Raw genomic sequence first — 20,462 nt, 5'->3', positions numbered from 1 at the left:
TGAGGACCTGACAACATTGAGAACTCGCCAACTCTCCAACAACTCGCCAAACCAAAATATGGCTTCACAATGCACTACTTCAGTAGATATAATCATGTTTGTATCAATTGCTGGCACAACTGGATGAAAAAGCCTGAAAGCGTGGGCAGGGACATTTTATATAAACGAGAAGACTTTCATGCAGGCATCTGAGCAGACACCTCGAGAACGGCCCAGCCAGAACAGCTTTTAAGAAGATAAAATTGAGGGAAAAATAAAACACATACTGTAATAATGAAACATGAATGATGAGTTTATTTGCCGCACTCCCATTCCTGAGTGCGAGTACGTATCTCCCTACCTGTTGGTATAATATATGTTGTTACGCACTTTACAGCCATTGGAATGTTACGGATATTAAAAAAGGCTGCATTTGATCTCTGAAATGAGAGCATGTGCTGTGCATTCCATCTGCTACCTCAGGGACTTACGCAAGATTCTCCCTGTCCTCTTTCTTGGACATTTGGGACAGACTAAATTAATAGGCCTCCAGTCTGACCAAACAGTTTTGTGTGAGTGTGTTGTGTGTGTGCACGTTGTGTGTGTGTGTGTGTGTGTATGTGTGTTGTGTGTGTGTGTGTGTGTGTGTGTGTGTGTGTGTGTGTGTGTGTATGTGTGTGTGTGTCTAAGTGAAAAAAGGGAGCGATGAGGACGGAGGTAGATAAAATAGGATAAATGGACAGATGGGATGGAATGATGAAGAAGAAAGGCCAGGCGAGCGAAGACAGAGTGAGTGAGTGCTTGGGCAGCCGTCCCAGAGCACACAGCGGCGGCAGTAAAACGTTAAGAGGAAGGAACCCCTGAGGAGATCCGTGCTCAGGCCCATGTGGGTCTCTGCCTAGAATAAGACGGCATCCAGGACCAGGGCCCTTTCCTGCCTGTAGGTGGATGCAAGTGTGTGTGTGTGTGTGTGTCTGTCTGTGTATTCAAGGCTCTTTGAAGCGTGTGTGTGTGTGTGTGTGTCTGTGTATTCAAGGGTCTTTGGACCGTGTTTGTGTGTGTATGTTTGTGTGTGTGTGTGTGTGTGAGAGAGAGAGAGTGAGAGAGACAGAGAGAGAAAGAGAGAGAGAGAGAGTGTGTGTACAGTATATGTTTGTGTCTTTGTGGCTTTTGTGTGTGTTCCTCAGTGTGTGTGTGTTTGTGAGAGTGTGTGTACAGTATGTGTTTGTGTCTTTGTACCTTTTGTGTGTGTTCATCAGTGTGTGTGTGTGTGTGTGTGTGTGTACAGTATGTGTTTGTCTTTGTACCTTTTGTGTGTGTTCATCAGTGTGTGTGTGCGCGTGCGTGCGTGTGTGTCTTCTGCAGTCTGGATTGGTCCCTGAGGAGTCATGTTTGCCTGGCCCGTGTCAGAAGGTGACGAATGAGAACATGGGGAAGAGGGGAATGGGAAATATGGAGCCTGTTTTCATACCTGTGGATCTCAGACATTTTTTTTCCTTCAGCATATCGTAGGCTACCTTGTGTGTGTGTGTGTGTGTGTGTGTGTGTGTGTGTGTGTGTGTGTGTGTGTGTGTGTGTGTGTGTGTGTGTGTGTGTGGTGTGTGAATGCAGCATTTATTTATTACTCTAAGGTACAGTATGTGCTGTTTTTGATTTACATACAATGGGACATATGGAGCCTGTTTTCATAGCTGCGGATTTCAGTCAATTTTTTCCTTCAGCATATTGTGTTTGTGTGTGTGTGTGTGTGTGTGTGTGTGTGTGTGTGTGTGTGTGTGTGTGTGTGTGTGTGTGTGTGTGTGGGAAAAGACAAAGGCACAAAGGCTGTTCCAGTGGTTTCGTACCTGTGTGAAGTGCCTGGGCGTTGGCAGGCCATGACACATAACCTGTGAGTACACAAAGTGTCCATAAAGTCTGTTTATTGAAACTGAAAAATTTCCACGTGTTCCTCACATGGGTATAGAGCCGGCCTTTTTTATTATTATTATTTATTGTGGAATTTCTCTGTTTCATCCATTTATGAGTATTTGTAGGCTCTCCAACAGGGTGCAGCAGTTAAGGCCGCAAACAACCAATAAAGACGACGGAGGTCTGTGTGTGTGCATCTGTTTTTACTGTGGAGCAGGGCTCTACATTAACACCAACCAACCGGCCAAATGCTGCTGAAATTTCAGTTTGGCTGAAAGAAAAGACCAACTTACTAGCAACTTTGAGCCATTAGTGACTGTGTGTTTTGGCTAGTATGATTAGCATCTACTACTAGCCATTTTGGCGGTTGATGAAAAAAGTTCATCTGGTCCTACCATGGCGTTCCCAACCTATGGGTGAGGACCCAACTTATGGGTTGCCAAAGATCCACAGAGGGTCACGGAGCCCTCTTGATTTTAAGGGGTTTCATTTTAAATATATATGGCTATGTTAAATACATGCCAAAGCAACAAAATGTAAGTGCTACATTGAACATTTATTCTATATTTCACCAAAGATGAATTGAGGGATAAAATAACTAAAATCGTTTTTTTACAGGAAACAGAGAGCATCTTGTGACTCCCTCTAGTGCGGGCGCTGGCGTGGTTGGGTCACCAAAGCTTACAATAGTAAAAATATGAGTCCCTGAAGAAAAAGGTTGGGAACCACTGGCTTAATGGTAGGGCACTAGTCTGCTACTTGGCTGACCCGGGGTCCTTTGCCGGCCCTTCCCCCCGTCTCTCTCTCCCAACTCACTTCCCGTCTCCGCTTCACTGTCCTGTCATATGAAACTCCAATAAAATCTTGTAAAGCGCCCCAAAAATACTTAAAAAAGACATCTATAGCCCTGCTGTGGAGAATAAATGATCCATGTCATCAGAGGCATGCGGCGCTCCTCATCCATCCCCTGCATTCACCCCCAGGGAAGCTGACAGGGGGAGCAAAGTGGTCAGTTGTCCAGGGCCCAGGGAGAGAGGGGGCCCAGAAATGGGTTCTCATTACATTGTATGTATTGGGCTGGGGGGGCCCACTCAGATGACTTTGTCCTGGGCCCGGCCAAAGCTGTCAGCGGCCATGTTCACCCTCACCATCCCGAATGACAACACCGATCTGCCCTTCCTGATATCGTACCCTTACCTATCAACATTTGTAGTGGCGGGCGGCGAAACAAATTGTTGTGAGCGACAAAAAATATGGGAGACAACCTGGTAGTACCATAGATCGTATTTCACTAGTGCTTGGTGTACAGTACAGGATTACAGCATTTTTGGCGTATGGTAACTGGCCTTGGTCCCGGGATTCTTTAAGCAGAGATCATGCAGAGTGAGATCCGCTCACACCCCTTTGTGTGTAGAGGGATGGTATAGTGGCACCACTAGTGAAATGGAGGAGTTCAGGGAGGAGGTGGGACAATTCGTGAGCTTTCACGCAAACACAGGTGAACGGGTAGGGGTTTAAATCTCCACAAATGCAGGAGCAGGTAATGACAGCTGTTAATCACTCAGCAGGCCTCCTATGAACTAAGGTGCTGTTTCCACGTAGCTGGATATTTTTATATGTTAATATTTTTTTCTCCTGGTTGCATTGGTTTTGCATTGGTTTTGACCTTCCGTTTCCACGTAGCAGATATTTAAAATCCAGGTATAAAAAGCAGGGGGAGAAAATATCCTGTTTAGGGGGCTGAAATGCATTTGTTACAATGGAGGATTTATTTTTATCCACATGTTGCGTTTACACCTCAACAGGAGAAAAAAATACCCTGCTAAAAAAATATCCTGCTACGTGGAAACAGCACTTAAAACTACTACTGGAAGCAACATTTGGAGAGTGCCAGCTGGGGTCACGGACATGGGTCTGAAATACAGGAGAAATTCCAGGAAAACTGGAGTGTTGGCAGTTACTGTACAGTATGTGCTATACCTCTGCCTGAGGTTTCTTCCTGACTATAGGGGGTCTTTTTTCTCAGACTTCACTGAGCTTTTTTTCCCCCCTTACAAACTATGAATCAAGCGAAAGGGAGTTTTTCCTCACCCCTGATGCCACCAGGGGCCGCACCTGAGCGCCCAATCTCTGTGTGACTATCTATGACTTATGATAGGCCCAGCCACTATGGACCTTACACATCTAAGAATCCTGGTCCTAACCTACGTTGACCTTATGACTCTACATTCTCTGTCTATCTCTTCTTCCTCTGCCTTCCTGCTTTTTCTGCCTCTCCTCTATACCTCTCCTTTTAAATCTATCTCTAACAATGATTTTTTTCCATTTGTTAAGCACTTTGAGTTACATGCCTTGTATGACACAGTGCTATACAAATACAATTATTATTATTATACGCTACGCTATCACCTCCAACTCCATCTCTGCTTCCGGATTTCCTGGCCCTCCCTACCTGCCCCCAGACCCCATCTCTGGAAATGTCTCTACAGGGAGGCACATTTGATTAAATGATTGCGACACGTTGTCGTTATTTACACAGTACTAAATTCAAAAGCAGAACACCTGCTGAGGTCTTTTTTCTTCTTCTGAACATTTTCCATCTTCACCTTGGATGCCATTACTACCTCATTGCTCTCGGATCAGATATATTATTTTGAAATACATCTTCTTTTCTCATCATTCAAACGCATTGTTTTTGTTGTTAACCCAGCACACCAGTGCAAAAAGGAAGAGTCTGTTTGTTCACTGTTACTCCCTCTGACCATATGACCATGATCTGATTTTTTTTTTTTTTACGAGTATTCACTTACTCATTCACCAAAAGGTTATCAGCCTTTCACTCATTTACCAGAGACTACCTCTTTCATGTAGATACTGAGTGTCATCCTGTTGACAGCATGTAACACCCTCGGTACCCGATAACCTGATGAATTTGATAAGCTGACGGCCTGCATAGCGTGTCCCAAACCAATTTCTAGATAACGGGACTACATACTCTACATGTTGCAAGGTGCAAAGCTTACGTTTATGTGAAATTAGAGTAAAGTATTTGAGGTGTTGAAAACATGTTAGTCACACTTCTGTGTCATTGCACACCACTGTAAGCCTGCTGCACATCCAAAGAGTATTGTTGGCATTGGCAAAGTAGGATATCATCTGATGTTTGAGCCTTTACATGGCAAGGAATTGGCAGTAGAGGTGCTAGATTTTTAATGTGATAATTTAATACTGTATTAACTAGGCCATGCATGCCCCTCAACTTTTGATTTAGTATAGCTACAGGAAAGATGGAAAGTTGTAATAAAAGAGTCATTATTTCTGGCTGTCAATGGTTCATGACATATTGATCAAAACATTATTTTAACATTAACACCAGCTAGTGACAGAGCAATGCAGTTTGGGGTCTCTGATGTGGGGCTACAGTAGCCTTGTGCGCCATCCTACGTACTTCCGCCAAGACACTTGGCTCCGAAATGGAAATGGTAGTATTATGGGATGGTCAGTATTATGGGATGGTCAGGACCAGGCTAGGGCTACAGTACAAGCAGTTTCGCGTGCCTTAGTAAAGTCTATAACACCATGCGCCAGAAATTCGAGGCAAAACTGCTATAAAACTGCTTTGAGAAATGCCTGCATTATGAAATCATCCACTTTCCTTCCCCCACCTATCGTTATCTTGGGTCTTTATCTTTCACCTTCCTCTTTTCCTCTCCATGTAATCTCCCTCTCTCTTTACCTCTCCCTCTCCCTCTCTCTCTCTCCCTCTCTCTACCTCTCCCTCTCACACATAAATGTGTGCACACTCACACCCGCTTTCCCTGGCTGGCAGATATAGTGTTTCCTTCCTTCCACATAATGTCTTCCTATATAAGAGGCTCAGATTAATCTGAAAAGCCAACGATGACAATGTAGACTTTGAAGCACTCTCAGGTCATTCTACCAAGTCTCCTCATCTCCTTATCTCTCTCTCTCTCTCTCTCTCTCTCTCTCTCTCTCACACACACACACACGGCCTAAATTTAAAGCCTTCTGCATTATTATTAATCATTAATCATTTATTATTATTATTAATTATTATTATTATTATTATTATTATTCAGCAGTACAAGGTCCAGAGTGGATTGAGGAAATGTAGCCAAACACTGAGCCGTACATAATTCCACCACCACCCCCCCCCCTTTAATTGGGTTATTGAACTCATATTCGGTGCAGAAATGGGCCCATAAACATTTCTCCATAGAGCTCTGCAACTAGCTCGTATTATCTCACATCAGAGGACCGATAGAGATCTATACTAGGGCATGGATCGATGGCAACAAAAAAACTTTTCATGTTTCCATCAAGTTGAGGGTAAAAAATGTGTTAACGTTTTCATCAATCATGGAAGTTCAGGCGTTTTAATTATACCACTATCCTAAAATGGCCGACTTGCAGGACTGGCGACACGTATTCAGTCATTTGGAGAAATAATAGGTTCCATATAGATAGTAGGGAGGTGAAGTAATTACTCTAATGAAGTGTCTCATTTATGGGTCTGGGTGTGCTAGTGTGGTACATATCCAATAATCCCACAGGGGCCACACAGCAGACCTTCCCTGCTCATACAGTGTATCCTCTCATGGAAAAGCCTGCATAGTTTTTCTTGAATGACGCTACATTCTCAAAACACTCACTTCTATGATGTATTTACATTATGCATAGAGGTAAAACAGTTAAAACTAACAACTGCTCATACAGTGTAATGGGGTTTCATTGCAAAACAGTGTATCCACCATTTTTGACTTGTTCATTTTATTATTGGAAATGACTGTTCAGAGGTATGTATGGTCACCTTTGTGTGAATTCTTGCCATTCAAATATTTTGGGAACATACTTTTTAAACCTATATAAAATGCATTTTGCAATGCAATGTGATGGAATGCCCAATACAAAATGTCAATTTCCCAACATTCTACAAAATGAAGATACACCGTTTTGCAAATAAACCCTTCGTCTCCTCTCACGGAAATGCCTGCATAGTTTTTCTTGAATGACATGAATGACGCTACAGTTTCAAACTCACTTCTATGATGTATTTACATTATGCATTTTTTTTTAAACTGACAACTGTGCAAATATACATTTTGTGTCAAACAACCGTCTCACTACGTCACCTTTAAGATTTTAAGTAAGCCATGCATGTCTTGTGTCTGCTGCTATGCTTTTCTTTAGGAATTAAATGCCCCCGGCCGGCAGGTCTGAATGACGCTTTGTAATTATTTTCTCACCACTGCTTTTTATAGCACGTCCTCGTTGCCCCACGCTCAGCCCGGCGAGGCGAGCGGTAATGATCATCACCATATCAGGAAGTTCTTGTTAACATTCCAACACTTCTTGAGTAACTTTACTGCCAGTACAATTAAGGAGAATTCCAACCATGTAGAGCAGAACAACACTAGACCGGTCCAAATGTCTTCAAACAGGGGGTACTGCAATACAATTTAGAATAGCATAGAATAGACTTTATTGTCATGCAAGCATGAAATTTGTCTTTGATCTCACCATAAAAACATAAATGTATATTCACTCCAATGCTCAAAACATAAATACACACATAAAGCATCGCATACATCCCCTCCCTCCAGCCACCCTTCCCAGCATACACATCATATACAGTACAAGTCAGGTACCAGACCCAGTCCCTTGTTTTTTTTATCTTACACCAGCCTAGATTTTCCATTGCTTGTTAACCATGGAGATTGTGTTGGGTAGGAATGAATGAATTTTTGGGGTGGTGGTAGTGCCACAGTGATAACCGTTAACATAATAGTAATGATGATACAGAATATCTGTTTTGGGAGTGAACAATCTTTTCTGCTGCAAGAGTGGATTAATATCTATTGAAATGCTGCCACTTTAGAGTTGAGGTTTTGATTAAGCCTCTGAAATAGCACTTTCAGGACTGAGGTAGCTGTCAGAAACTGCCATTAATGTTAAATATGGCATGACAATTGCTTGTCTGCTTCAGAGATTGTTGTAGCACTAGATAGATAGATGCCATCGCAAGAAAAGATAATAGTCCCCAGACGCTTTTCCATTTAGGACAGTCAATGTCAGCGTTAAAATCTATCAACTTCAGCAACCCAATCGGTGTAAGATGCCATTACTTTGATGTCATGGTGATGAATGAACACATGATTGCGGGTTTACCATGCTGCCTCGCCACTTGTAAACCAAGATACAAGTGGCAGAATTACAGTAAGGTTGCGAAACCCATGCCTAGTTTAATGCTGACCCCTACTGGTAGATTTGCTGGCAAGTAATATGCCTTTTTGAGAGGAAGATACCGCACACTCTTATCCATCTTGCTAAAAACTTGAGAAAGGCCATACGGGCCGAAACGTTGTTTTGTAAATAAAATTCAGCAAGATGGACAAGAGGGTGCAGCATCTTCCTCTCAAAAAGTGATCTTTTACCCGCTACCTGCACCTCGAAACCTCTGGTGTGCGTTGGTTTCCTCTTTCAAATAATATGTCTTCCCTTTGCTTCCCTTTGATGTTCCCCGCTCCACATTACTGCAATCACTGTAGTCTGCTGATAAAAATCAAGCTCTTGTTGTTTGTTTCCCAGTTTTGTAGCAAGACTTTATTGCCTACATAGAGTGTCTTTGTCCTGAGTGCACACATACACACGGTTAAATGGAACTACAGTACCAGTGACGTAAAACAACTACATGTCATAAATAAATACACGTCATTCAAACAAGTAACAAATAAGTAACTTCTAAAACAAACAATAAAATGAACCATTTTGAACAAACTCGTTTGTTCTACAGGTCAGTACCCTACATTCTTCACACTCAAGAAACTGGGGTATGAGACGAGGTGAATGATCCGTGTGTCCAGTGTAATATTCAAGCCAATCTACGTCAGGTCCCCGCTTGTCCCCCTTGTCATATGCTGATGACGTACTCCTCTGAAAGGCTATTCAACAAAGCCAGCTTTAACTTCTGAGGTCATCTTACAGAATGACTAACGCTGTCCATCAATTTGACTTTGGTCATGTAATTCTGCATAAGCCAAAAGCCTACGTAGCATTTAAAGTAATAATATATATTTTTTATACTTCATAACATTAGAGGACTGGACAGATAGACTTTTTGAAACTTTGACTTTGTTAAGATTGCCTTTTGTAAGTTATTAAATTACAGGCATGTTGTTAATTAAGTTCATTAAACGTTTTACAAACTTTGAAACTACAGTATTATACATTATATTTTTTTCAACGTTTCTACGGAATCACAGAAAAATCCACCACAATACTATGGTGATCTACAAAAGCAAAGTGCAAAACATTTGGTTTTTAACCTGTTAAGAAGCTGATTTACTGTAACATAAGGTCATTAAGCCTGGGAGAGTCTGCATTGCAGCTAGAAACAGAACAGAGACAACAAAAAAAACAACATGGATGAAGATGCATTTTCCCTTTTTGAAATGCTCCAACCAACAAAAGGTGCTATATGCAGGATAGAGACATACATGTAACTGACTGCAGTCAAATTCAAAATAAATTCCATGGTTGCGACCCTTTCTCAAGCAAGAGACATCTTTTGTGTCCTGTAAGAACACCTTTTCAATTTCTCCCTTCATCCTGGTGGCGCCCCTGTAATCTGGGACTGTATTTGAATTTAATTATTTTCTCCTTAGCCTTTGGTGGCACATTTGGACATTTTTGCCATACACTTCCTTCATATAGCACCTTTAGTAAATCATGATGTGTACCAGCACATGTTTTTAGAAGCTCAAGACGAGGAGGAGGTGCAGATCTGTAGCAGCACCGATGAAAAGCATACTGTATACCTGCTGGTGTTCTGGGTGGGCAGGGACTTTGAGCTGTGTTTATAGTAGAAGGAGCAGGTCTGTGGCGCTGGAGGTTACTACTTGGGCTTGGGCTCCACAGTCAGCGGCCCTTTGCTCTCAATCTCCCTCATGATGGACTGCACCACATCAGACGTGGTGCCCTGACCTCCCAGGTCGGCTGTGTGGAGCTATAAGTGAAAAGAAGAGAGAGGGAGAGAGAGACCAGGTTAGAGACCAACAGCGCTGTGAAAATAGCGTCTCTTTAAGATCCTGAGACCAGTTTTGAGAACAACACTTAAAAGGTTGAGTATGCAATTTTATTCGTTTACTTTCAAAATGTGTGTTGTTTGATGTATACATGTATCACAAATTCATTCTTTTCATAAATACAGTATGCACTAAGTACTAAACTTATATTTACTGGTCTGACCAAAGTACAGTAAGTTTTGCAGCCAAAGATGTACCTTATATGACTAGTAACATGGAGAAGATCCACCTATTCATGCATGAAAAGTCATATTTCCAAGCCATAATGAATACTAAGATATGGATGTTTGTGGTAAATGTTCATGAAAAAGGTAATAGTGAATGGGCCGCATAAATTCTGGATATAAACTACTGAAAAAGTTACATACTCTACCTTTAAGCAAAAGGAGAGAGGCCAGGTTTGAATGAAAGAGACACTGTGATAGCATCCTTTTAACATTCTGTTCCAAAAGGATTAGTTTCAGACATGGAGCTGTGGTAATGTAGCTGTTATCAGAGCGTAGTTAATTGGTGTTTAAGTTAGCTGAATCTGTGAAGATTACACCGTTCGTGTTCTGCATATCAACACGCCTAAGCGGATTACGAAGTCTTTTACACTTTCATTAAAAGGTATTAGACACCCAAATCAAGTTCGAACAAATGTCTGCAAACTTTGCCATTTGTTTATCATGTCCTGTATAATCTCTTCTCCCTAATGCATTTCATATCTGTTCTTGGAATACGGTCTACTTGGCTGTTGTTCAAACAGGCACATATGTTTTAAATGTGAAACGAAACTCGAGATGGCGTTACAAATGACAAGGGTGTGGCTATGGCTCTCGTTCGACTTAGCTAATTCCCATAAGCGCAACGCCTGTCAGTGCACACTAAAGTAATGTTGAAACTTCTCTCAGTCGATGCCTGAAGTTTATTGAAGCTGACCCCGACTTCCACTTCACCTTCATGCTAGATAAGATGAAGGCATAAGCTTGTAATACCAAAATTATGGTCGGATTGCAGAAACTCATCCAGTAAAGTACCCGTGACCAATCTCAGGCACTTTGAGTTACCTGACAAAACAAAGCTTTCTAAACCAGCTCTGGGTCTGCCCCCGATGTCCTCCCTCCATTTAGCTCAGAATGACTTCCAAAGAATCTAAGAATGACTTCCAAAGAATCTAAGAACAACTTCCAAAGAATCTAAGCACAAGTGCAAGTGGGTATGAGGTTACTGCAGTTGGAACTAACAGTTTGATAAAACTGCTATGATATAATATATACATAATACAAAAAATGGCATACCCTTGTTTCTGACAGAGTGGTGTGCACAGCTTTCCGGATCATACTGGCATATGCATGAAGCCTGGAACAAGGACAAAAAAGGAGAAACCACAAAATTAAAAGACAAATTTGTTTAAAATCAACATACTGAGCATATTGTCAAAATTGGTTACATTAACCAAATGACTTACTGACATTCAAGTGACATAACGTTTTGGGAAGTTTGTGCTACACTTGGATAAAAAGCTTTTAATTCAAATGTAATTTGATGTCACAAAGAGTGCCTTGCATGTCCTTCATACTTGTCCTTAATCCTTCATACATACATTAAACTACATTACCCAAAGAGCACCTCCGGACTAGTACAGGAACACAAAAGTCCTTTGACCAACATGTCATACTGTATACAAACCAATATTGCTAATCATGTAAAAAAAGTCACTGATCATACAGACTAACACGCACCACATTCCCACTGTCATGAAGTTAATTCTACCTTCCTTCCTCCAGAAGGCTGGCACAACGTAGGTTGAACTGACTGACTTACATTTATGTGTTTTTTCTTCTGTTTCTGTGTGTTTTCTACATGCAAAATAATGACTTCTCAGCTAATTCAGTGAAGTGGTATGCTTGAATTTCTGTAGCTATATACGAGCATTAACTTGTGTCAGTGGTATACAGTAAATAAATCCCAACATAACTTGTCAGTCATGGGAACAGCCCTGCCTCTTACACAAGTGTGACATGAGAAATAGTTGACTTCCTCATGCAAAAAATATTTCCCACAAGAAAAAAAACCCTGACATGGTCAAATGACTCAATACAGGCAACATGACTTGGAAGCCAAATCAGATATTCCAGTTAGATTAATGGCATCATCTGAAAAGACTAACAGAAAGACACAAGTTCTCTACACACACAGTGAAACAGCAGTGCTAGTTTTGTTGTTTTTTAAGCACCGTAGGCATCTGCACTTTACCATTTTCGTTGTACCTGTACAATGACATTCATTCATTCATTCATTCATTCATTCATTCAACACTCAGAGTACTCTGGGACCAAATACAATGTGAAGAAGATGTTAAATCCGTTCTCTAGGTGTTGAATTAACACTGTATTTATATTCCGTGTACATACACGCACAGAGACAATTGCGAGGACAAACGGCGACTCACTTCAAGTGGTCGAGCATCAGACAGGCAGCCAGCAGCGTTGCGGTGGGGTTGGCGAGGTTCTTGTTAGCGATGCTCTTGCCCGTGTTCCTGGTGGCCTAGAAATCAAAGGCAGAACAGGCGCTCTCAGAGGATTCCACACACTTCAAAGCCTTGAACTGGAGCCAAGTGTCCTCCCTCAGAAGTGTCGCCTTACCGTTTCAAAGACGGCGTAGTCTGTGCCGTAGTTGGCGCCGGGCACCAGTCCGGGACCCCCGACCAGGCCGGCGCACACGTTGCTCACCACGTTGCCATAGAGGTTGGGCATCACCATCACATCGAACTGGTGCGGCTTGGACACCAGCTGTAGAAGGGGACAAAAAAAATGGAGGTTATGGGTATACGTATAAAGTTAAAAAATGAGGGATAATAACACAGGACTAAATAATAATAAATAGGGGTTGGAGTGAACTTGAACTTGAAATTAGTTACAATGTTATCAATTTAAATCAGAGTTTCTATTCCAAGTATTGTGCATTGTAAATTGTGAAAAAAAGTTTGTATGTTTTTAGCTCCTCGGCCGGTACCATCAAAATGCACAGCAAGTACTGTAGTAGCAAGCAAGCACAGGAACTGCTGGAGCAGTGTCTGGTAGCCATCCAGGTGGTTCCATTCACAACAGTTTTGTTGTGTTCCGAATGGATTCGAGCTCTAGGAAGCATGTGCTTGCACCTGATGTTTCACTAAATAAGTGTACAGGACAGCGTATATCGCATGTTTGCTTGTTTTGTCCCTTCTAAAAAAGCCTTGGTACTACATTGTAATAAAGGGACAACAGAGTTCATGGCATGTTCAAAGACTATTTGGAGGTTTTAGAGGACATGTGTACACAATGTGCTGCTGGCGTGCCATGTAGGGCAGCTGGCTAAATTTGCATCTGCCCTGCATCTGCACTCTAACTGTTGCAAAGCAAAGTGACCTTCGGTACTGTGCATTTGCATCCTGCTTCCTGATGGTCGTACTCTTTGCTGTCTCGATGTCCAGTAGGGCTGTAACGATATTGTACGAACTGAGAAATCGTGATACACAGAGTCACGATGCTGTATCGTGATACAAGGAGGCAGTATCGTGATACGCCCTTTCAAAGTTTTATTACCCATTTGTCCAGAAAACAACCTTATGATTTGATGTGATAGTGTTTCCAAACTTCAGTGGAGATACATTTCAGAAATCGTGGGGTGTATCGAACCGTAGGTCAAAAATCGTGATACGAACCAAATCGTGAGTTGAGTGTATCGTTACAGCCCTAATGTCCAGCAGTGGTGGACAAAGTAAAAGTAAAAGACACAGTTTCTTTCCAACACAGGTAACTTATCTGAGTAAAAAGTAGACCAACGTACTTGTCTTACGATAAGCTGATTCTGTACAGGTTGGGTTGAGTTTGTGGTGAGTCCTTATTAGGTTTTTATTGTTTTTCAGTAATAACAAAGTCTATTTCAATAGGTAGGCAAAATGGAGTAAACGGTGTAACAGCTATGTAATATCATGTGCTACTGTTGTAATTACACCACGAAAGTACTTTTACTTTTACTTTGTCCACCACTGATGTCCAGTGTTCTGGACTGCCAGGCACTTGTCTGCCCAACCTCAGGATAATATACATCAGCCTCATCACCACTTCTTTCCATCAAATGTGACTCTCTGTATCACAGTGTACAGTACATTTGTCTGCTATGATGCTTAACTTCTACGAAACTAAGATAGGTGGTCCCCAGCTGATGACCCTGCAGCTAGCAATATAGGCACCGGAGGAGGTGCGGCATGCCAAGAGCATAGCAGGATGACATCTACCTGTACAAAGAAATACACTACAGAACTATTGCTGCTATACATCTGTGTCAAATCACTGTTTCAAGCACATAATTATGCTATCTTTAATGGTTGCCTGTTTTATACACTGTATATTCGCGTTTGATTCAGGTTGATTCAGATTCATATCTTCTGCCACATGTTTGTATTTGTGTTTTAAAAGTGAAATATGAAAGGGAAAAAGGGGCAGACAGAATAGGCCATTCCTTGCCTATGTCAAATTGAATTTGAAAAGACAGGTTCTGGTCTCTGTTTACTCATCGACTTGATGCCGTACGAATACAACTAAATTGGACTAAATTTGACACAAATGTTATTATTGTTGTCTGAATGGCTGGAGGCGTGTATGGTTCCATCTGAGAGTAATATCTCTGGTTCTTATTTTCAGGGAAAAGTACTGGACAGTGGACAGGACAAGACTGTCTCAATTAAATACATCTCCCAAGAATAGAATGCTGAAGGAAAAGCTGAGAAAAGGTGGATTGTATTAATATCGAACAGCCACCCCAACACCTCTCCTTTAATCGAGTTCGACCACGTCGTCCTGTCATTAATTAGTTGAAAGTCATACTGCAAATGAATCCAGTGGTACATGATGTGCTCTCTCAATATACCTGCATGGTGGTGTTGTCTACGATCATGCTGTCGAATGTGATGTCTGGGTATCCAGCAGCCACCTCCTTGCAGCACTGCAGAAACAGGCCGTCTCCCAGCTTCCTGTATAGGGAAGACAGTATGGCAGTATGACTAAATCATTAAATCATGATTAAAAGAGCTTCAGTTCAGTTCAGTTCGGTTAATTTGATAGGGACAGATACACACGGTCGTATTAAGATGGCCTGGGTCAAATGTACATAGACAGTATCATAATTACGAGCTAGAAATTCAGGATAACATGTCATTTTTTTCACTTTTGGGGAATCAGGGCCCCCCTGGCAGGTGGGGGGCCCTAGGCTGCAGCCATATCTAGCCTGTGCATTAATCCGGCCGTGCAGATACACATCATGTAGGCTATGCAAGCCCAACAGAATAGCATCATAGCATTTATAGCCTTAGGTAAATCCCAATGCCCGTCCCTGGGCTCCCAGCTTACAATGGTTGTAGGTAGCTGTATGTCATTTTGGAGCTTGATGACATTTGATCTCTTCCCCTGAGAGCCTTTCTAATGTGAGAACGACGTGTTGTGATGATCTTAATGTGTTCTGATGTGGGAATCAGGAGTGACGTACAGTATTTATCCGTGCAAAGTGTACTCACTAAATGACTGTGTGATGCTTTGAAAAGAAAATGTCCAGTTTCATTTGTGGGGGGTTTAAACCAGGATGAGCATTAATGTGCCAAAGATCACAGCACAGAATCTTTCAGTCAGTTGATCAGTCATGTGCAGTACACGCACAGTATGTGGTGAATTCAGGTATTCCCTGAGTGAAGTCGAGAAGACTCTCCGGTCGCTACCAGCTGTGTTATTGTTATTCATATTCGTTGACGTTAGAACGGAAGTGGGCGGCCCCGTCTATTACGTGGTTCCATTTTTGTGTGTAAAAGGTCTATCGGGCCACTTTTTTGCATATAAGTGAATGGCCCAAAGTGGTAGCCTGGCGACGCCATCCATGTACTCCACCCACAGATTTTGGATCCGCACATCGTCTGGCAAAAGCCTCGAGCTCGGTTCTCTCAGTGTTTAGCCAATCAGCTAACAGTTGAGAGTGGTGACGTAGAACTCACCCGCATGCCCCGTTACTGATTGGTTAAGGTAACTATATTCACACTTTCATTTTGTTATTTGTACGCTTTTGCGACGCTATAACGCGCAACAGGCATGCTAATAAAGCACAATATGGGTTTTAATTTGAGTTTGGAACTTCAATTAATTTAAATGATAGAGTAAGATCAGACCATCTCCCATCGTCCACGGAGACAGATTCCTCATGGCTTTTGCCAGACTGATTGACGGAGTCAACAGTCGGCTATTTGCCCAGGCTACCAAAGTGGCCCAATTCACATGAATTCACCATATATTGTGCAAGCGGAGGACAGAGTATTTACATGATGTTGGCCTTGTGCACAGCCGTGACGCGTTTGCGACCTTGCTCCCGGGCCAAGTTGAAAGCATACTCCGCGATCCTTAAGGACTTCATGCGAGTGATGATCTTCAGACACTCAACCACTCCAGGTACATTCTGAAGGAGAGGACAGAGAGGAGAGTTACAGCCTGTGGCCAAGAGACAGATGTGGCTGAATGTGAAAGCCCATTGGGAAACTCCAACTCCCATTGTCATTGTGACACAGCACACCACAGCACACAAGTGAACGCTTCACACTGCCCACAACGGAATTGCATTTATGCCTCACCCGTGCACGGGGGCAGCCCTCAATGGCGCCCCAAGGGAGCAGTGCGGTGGGACGGTACCATGCTCAGGGTACCTCAGACATGGAGGAGGATGAGGGATAGCACTGGTTAATTACTCCCCCCACCAACTTGGCGGGTCGCGAGTCGAACCAGCAACCTTTGGGATACAAGTCTGACGCCCTAACCGCTTACCCATGACTGCCCACAGATGTGGCTAAATACCTTCAGTGAGAACTACACAAATAATTAAAAATGTAGACTCACTCACTCACACTGACACACACACACACAACACATACAGTCCCTCTTGGTCTCACCTCATGCTCCAGGCTACTGTACTCCCCCTCAGTGTTTTCTCTAATGATGATGATGTCAATCCCCTTGTGTCTGGTGTTAACACCAGGGAGCGTGTGGCAGTGCATCACGTTGGCAAACAAATCCAGATTTGTGCTATGGTGCAGAACGAGAAAAAAAAAAACACTTACACAAACAGACAATAAATGTGCTGAATGATGAGAAAGAATCTTTTGCCAGCAAGCTAAGTCCTACCGAAGCAAATTGTTCCTGGATTTGTGAGAGGGTGGTAAATAGTGATTGGTCTCTATGTTCCCTAGACAAAACAAAAACAAAACAGTTGAGGGATGTTAGAGTGGGCGCAGCAAGGCAAAAATCACTATGAAAAGAAAAACGCACAAATGCACTACACTCTCAACTCTCGCACTAACTAACCCTTCAGAGCCACCCCATTGCGCTTGATGGCGGTGATGGCGTTGTTGATATCTTCCTCAGAGGTCGCTGTGGAGTCCACTTTAACAACCTCAAAATCCACGGGGACACAGCAAAACCTATGAGAATAGACAGCAGAAGGGATAATCATTATATAATACTGATAATAATACTGTAATAATGATTATTTTATTTATTACCATTATTATAACTGTTGTTTGGGTCAGACCTGAAAAGTTCTCTGACGTGGTTGAACAGCTCTGGTCCGATTCCATCTCCAGGAATAAGCGTGACTGTGTGTCTGCCCCCGTACTTGGCTGGAGGAGGCTGGAGAGGCGAGAGACAGGGTTCATATCGCACACACACAAGAGAGCCTCCCACTCCAGTCTACAAACATCAAACCGTTTGTGTCTTACCAGGTCACACGCCACTGCACACTCTAGAGAACCATCTATCTAGAGATGCTACAGCTCCATGTAAGCATGCAGAGTTACACTCAAGGCTGCCACCTCCGATATGATCAGTTTAAGAGCCATGAAAGTGGTTGTTTTTAATAAATGCAAACCAACATAATGGAAGTATTGAATCAAATTTCCAGTTCACACAAATACAAATCCATTCTATCACTCTCAATCTCTTGATCTGAGTTCAAGAGTTGGCAGCCCTGGTTAAACGAGAGTGAAAGTCATTTGGATTTCCATCCAAAGGTATTCTTTGGTTTTCTGAGAATGCCGTTTGTTTAGCCACAAACGTTTGTTGATATCTCTGGTGGTTCCTAATCGGATCATCTGATTCTTTTTCACTCTGTGTAATGCACTGCATGTACGTACATATACTAGTATTTTTTCTCTTCTTTAACTACACAACTACAGTTGCTACCCCTATGGTCCTAACTGAGGGGTCCTCTAATATGCCAGTACTTACAATAGCCTGTCCCATGTTGGAGGGGATGGGAAGTCAGAGGAAGAGAACAGGGATGGTTAATCAAGGAGGGAGAGAGAACAAGACATCCACAGTCTTGTGTAAACACTGGCTCATTCATGTGGATCGAGTGCAGGGGTGGGAAGGGTGGGGTGTGGGGGCTGTTTCGCTCGCAGAGGCATTAATTGTTTCCCCATTTAACACAAAATTGCATATGTGATTGAATTTGACAGAGGATTGTCTGCCAGGCGCAGGGCAGCGGGAGTCAAATGGGTAGACTAGTTGGCAAATTTGAGGTTTGGATGGGAATAGTCAGGCAATCACTGTGTTTTTAGTGACATTTAAGAGAGGGGTTATTGTGGTTTAAATGTTAGATGCAAACTGAAGACTTATCCACTGAACACTTCTGTTACAGATTTGGTCAGATTATCAAAACAGAAATGACAAAAATTACAGGGGAGCTACAAATACCATTAACATACAAGGTAGGCCTATAATTGCCAGCTGTCGCATGAGCACCTTAATAATGGGTGTGTTTGCACAGTGACAGGCACTCGACTTACAGTATATGTGTACTTATTCCTCTGGCCGTAGATAGTGGCTGGTCTGAGTACCTGAATAGTAGAACACCAAAACACACAGTGATCAAGTTACAAGCAGTCAAGCAAACGAAAACAATATGCCCCTCCAGCGCTCAAGAAAGAACTACAAGAGCTAGCCAAATATATCGCATCACAGTCTGACCTCTCACCTGACCTATTCAGATAAGCGTGATAGTAGTGCTGCTGCGTGGCACAGCAAGAATTGTCAACTCGGTGATGATTCAATGCAATTCAAACTCTACTGTTTGCTGAAAATGTAATGCTATTACTTAAAACGTCCCTAACAAGCTAGCGATGACCTTGTCAGGCTCGCGCGGTGCAAAGAACGCTTCGACTGACCGACGGGACCGAAGTGGATACCAGAATAATCGCCTTCACACGGTGTTAAATGACAGGAGGTTAAGAGCACAGAACAACATGCTTACATTGATGGTATTGCCCATTGGTCCTCCCCATGTCGGTTTTAATAAACGGGATATTGTCAGCGCTGTTCTACGAGACATTTTGTAGTGTATATTACAGGCTGGTTTATCGGTAGCGTAATGCCCGCCTTGGCGACGTGCTCTCTCGCTGTGGAGTAGGCGGCGCAGTGCAGCTGATCCCGAATCAGCCAAACACACTCCGTCCTGGTCCTTCTTGTCTGCCTTTCCATGTCGCGAGCGGTCGCGAGTCCACTCTGGGATCAGTGGCAACATGTTTGACTGGGGCGGCACCTGCTGTTAAATGAACGCCATAACAGTCGTTTCAGAAGAGAAGGTAGTCTGTTGAACTGCTGGCCTTGAACAGAGTTTCTTAAATATGACATATAATTAATCTGTATATGAAAACGGGCAAAAACTGAATATCCAGTAGCATACATAAATACAGAAGAAGACACAAAGGCATTACACACAACATTGCACATCTCTCTCTCTCTCTCTCTCTCTCTCTCTCTCTCTCTCTCTCTCTCTCTCTCTCTCTCTCTCTCTCTCACACACACACACACACACACACACACACACACACACACACACACACACACACACACACACACACACACACACACACACAGGGGGTGATGTACTGTTTGCTGTATGAAAAACAGGCAGTGCAATAGGCCTACATTTCCTAGCTGAAGCAGAGTTGTAGTCCTGGATGTTGGGGTGGGGGGGGTCAAAGAGTTCTGGTGTTGAGGGGTGGAGTTGGCATATCAGCAGCCTCCACATAAGAAAAAAAGAGTACCATTCATCATCAGTGGTGGTTAACCTGCACCACCACCTTCCAGAAAATATACTCGGCAATGCAAACACCCTCTTGAGATTATTTTTTATGTGGAAAATATAGAGAAGAAAAGTCAAGACAAGGCAAGTGCAAAGAGAAAGGTCAGAGATAGACTCGACAGCGACACTCTCCCTGGGTGGCAGATTATCCACACTGACAGATGGGCAGCAGTATCATCTCACAGGGTACATGGGCATGTTAACCGATATGTGAATCGCCATGATACACAAGAACCTTCTGGCTCACTTTATCTCCTGTTACCTAAATGCATGGATTTCAGTCAGCTGTGTGTGTGTGTGCGCGCGCGCGCGTGTGTGTGTGTGTGTGTGTGT

General features: G+C 42.8%; 1 protein-coding gene across 1 annotated transcript; it reads right to left on the bottom strand.

Moving 5' to 3' along the window:
• Window positions 1-8,505: 8,505 nt before the first annotated feature.
• Window positions 8,506-19,484, bottom strand: LOC134456648 (isocitrate dehydrogenase [NAD] subunit gamma, mitochondrial-like). The gene is made up of 12 exons (XM_063208087.1): window positions 19,296-19,484; window positions 18,832-18,882; window positions 17,577-17,674; window positions 17,351-17,466; window positions 17,171-17,231; window positions 16,939-17,071; window positions 16,318-16,451; window positions 14,886-14,988; window positions 12,620-12,766; window positions 12,427-12,521; window positions 11,273-11,333; window positions 8,506-9,913 (listed from the first exon to the last, which is right to left on the bottom strand). Exons 1-12 carry the CDS (start codon window positions 19,371-19,373, stop codon window positions 9,803-9,805), a joined length of 1,188 nt encoding a protein of 395 aa, XP_063064157.1. The 5' UTR covers window positions 19,374-19,484; the 3' UTR covers window positions 8,506-9,802.
• Window positions 19,485-20,462: the final 978 nt, after the last annotated feature.

The sequence above is a fragment of the Engraulis encrasicolus genome, chromosome 10 (genome assembly GCF_034702125.1).
Source record: "Engraulis encrasicolus isolate BLACKSEA-1 chromosome 10, IST_EnEncr_1.0, whole genome shotgun sequence".
Taxonomy (NCBI): Eukaryota; Metazoa; Chordata; class Actinopteri; order Clupeiformes; family Engraulidae; genus Engraulis; species Engraulis encrasicolus.
The sequence above is the reverse complement of the archived record's forward strand: the minus strand, read 5'-3'. Positions and strand labels throughout refer to the sequence as shown.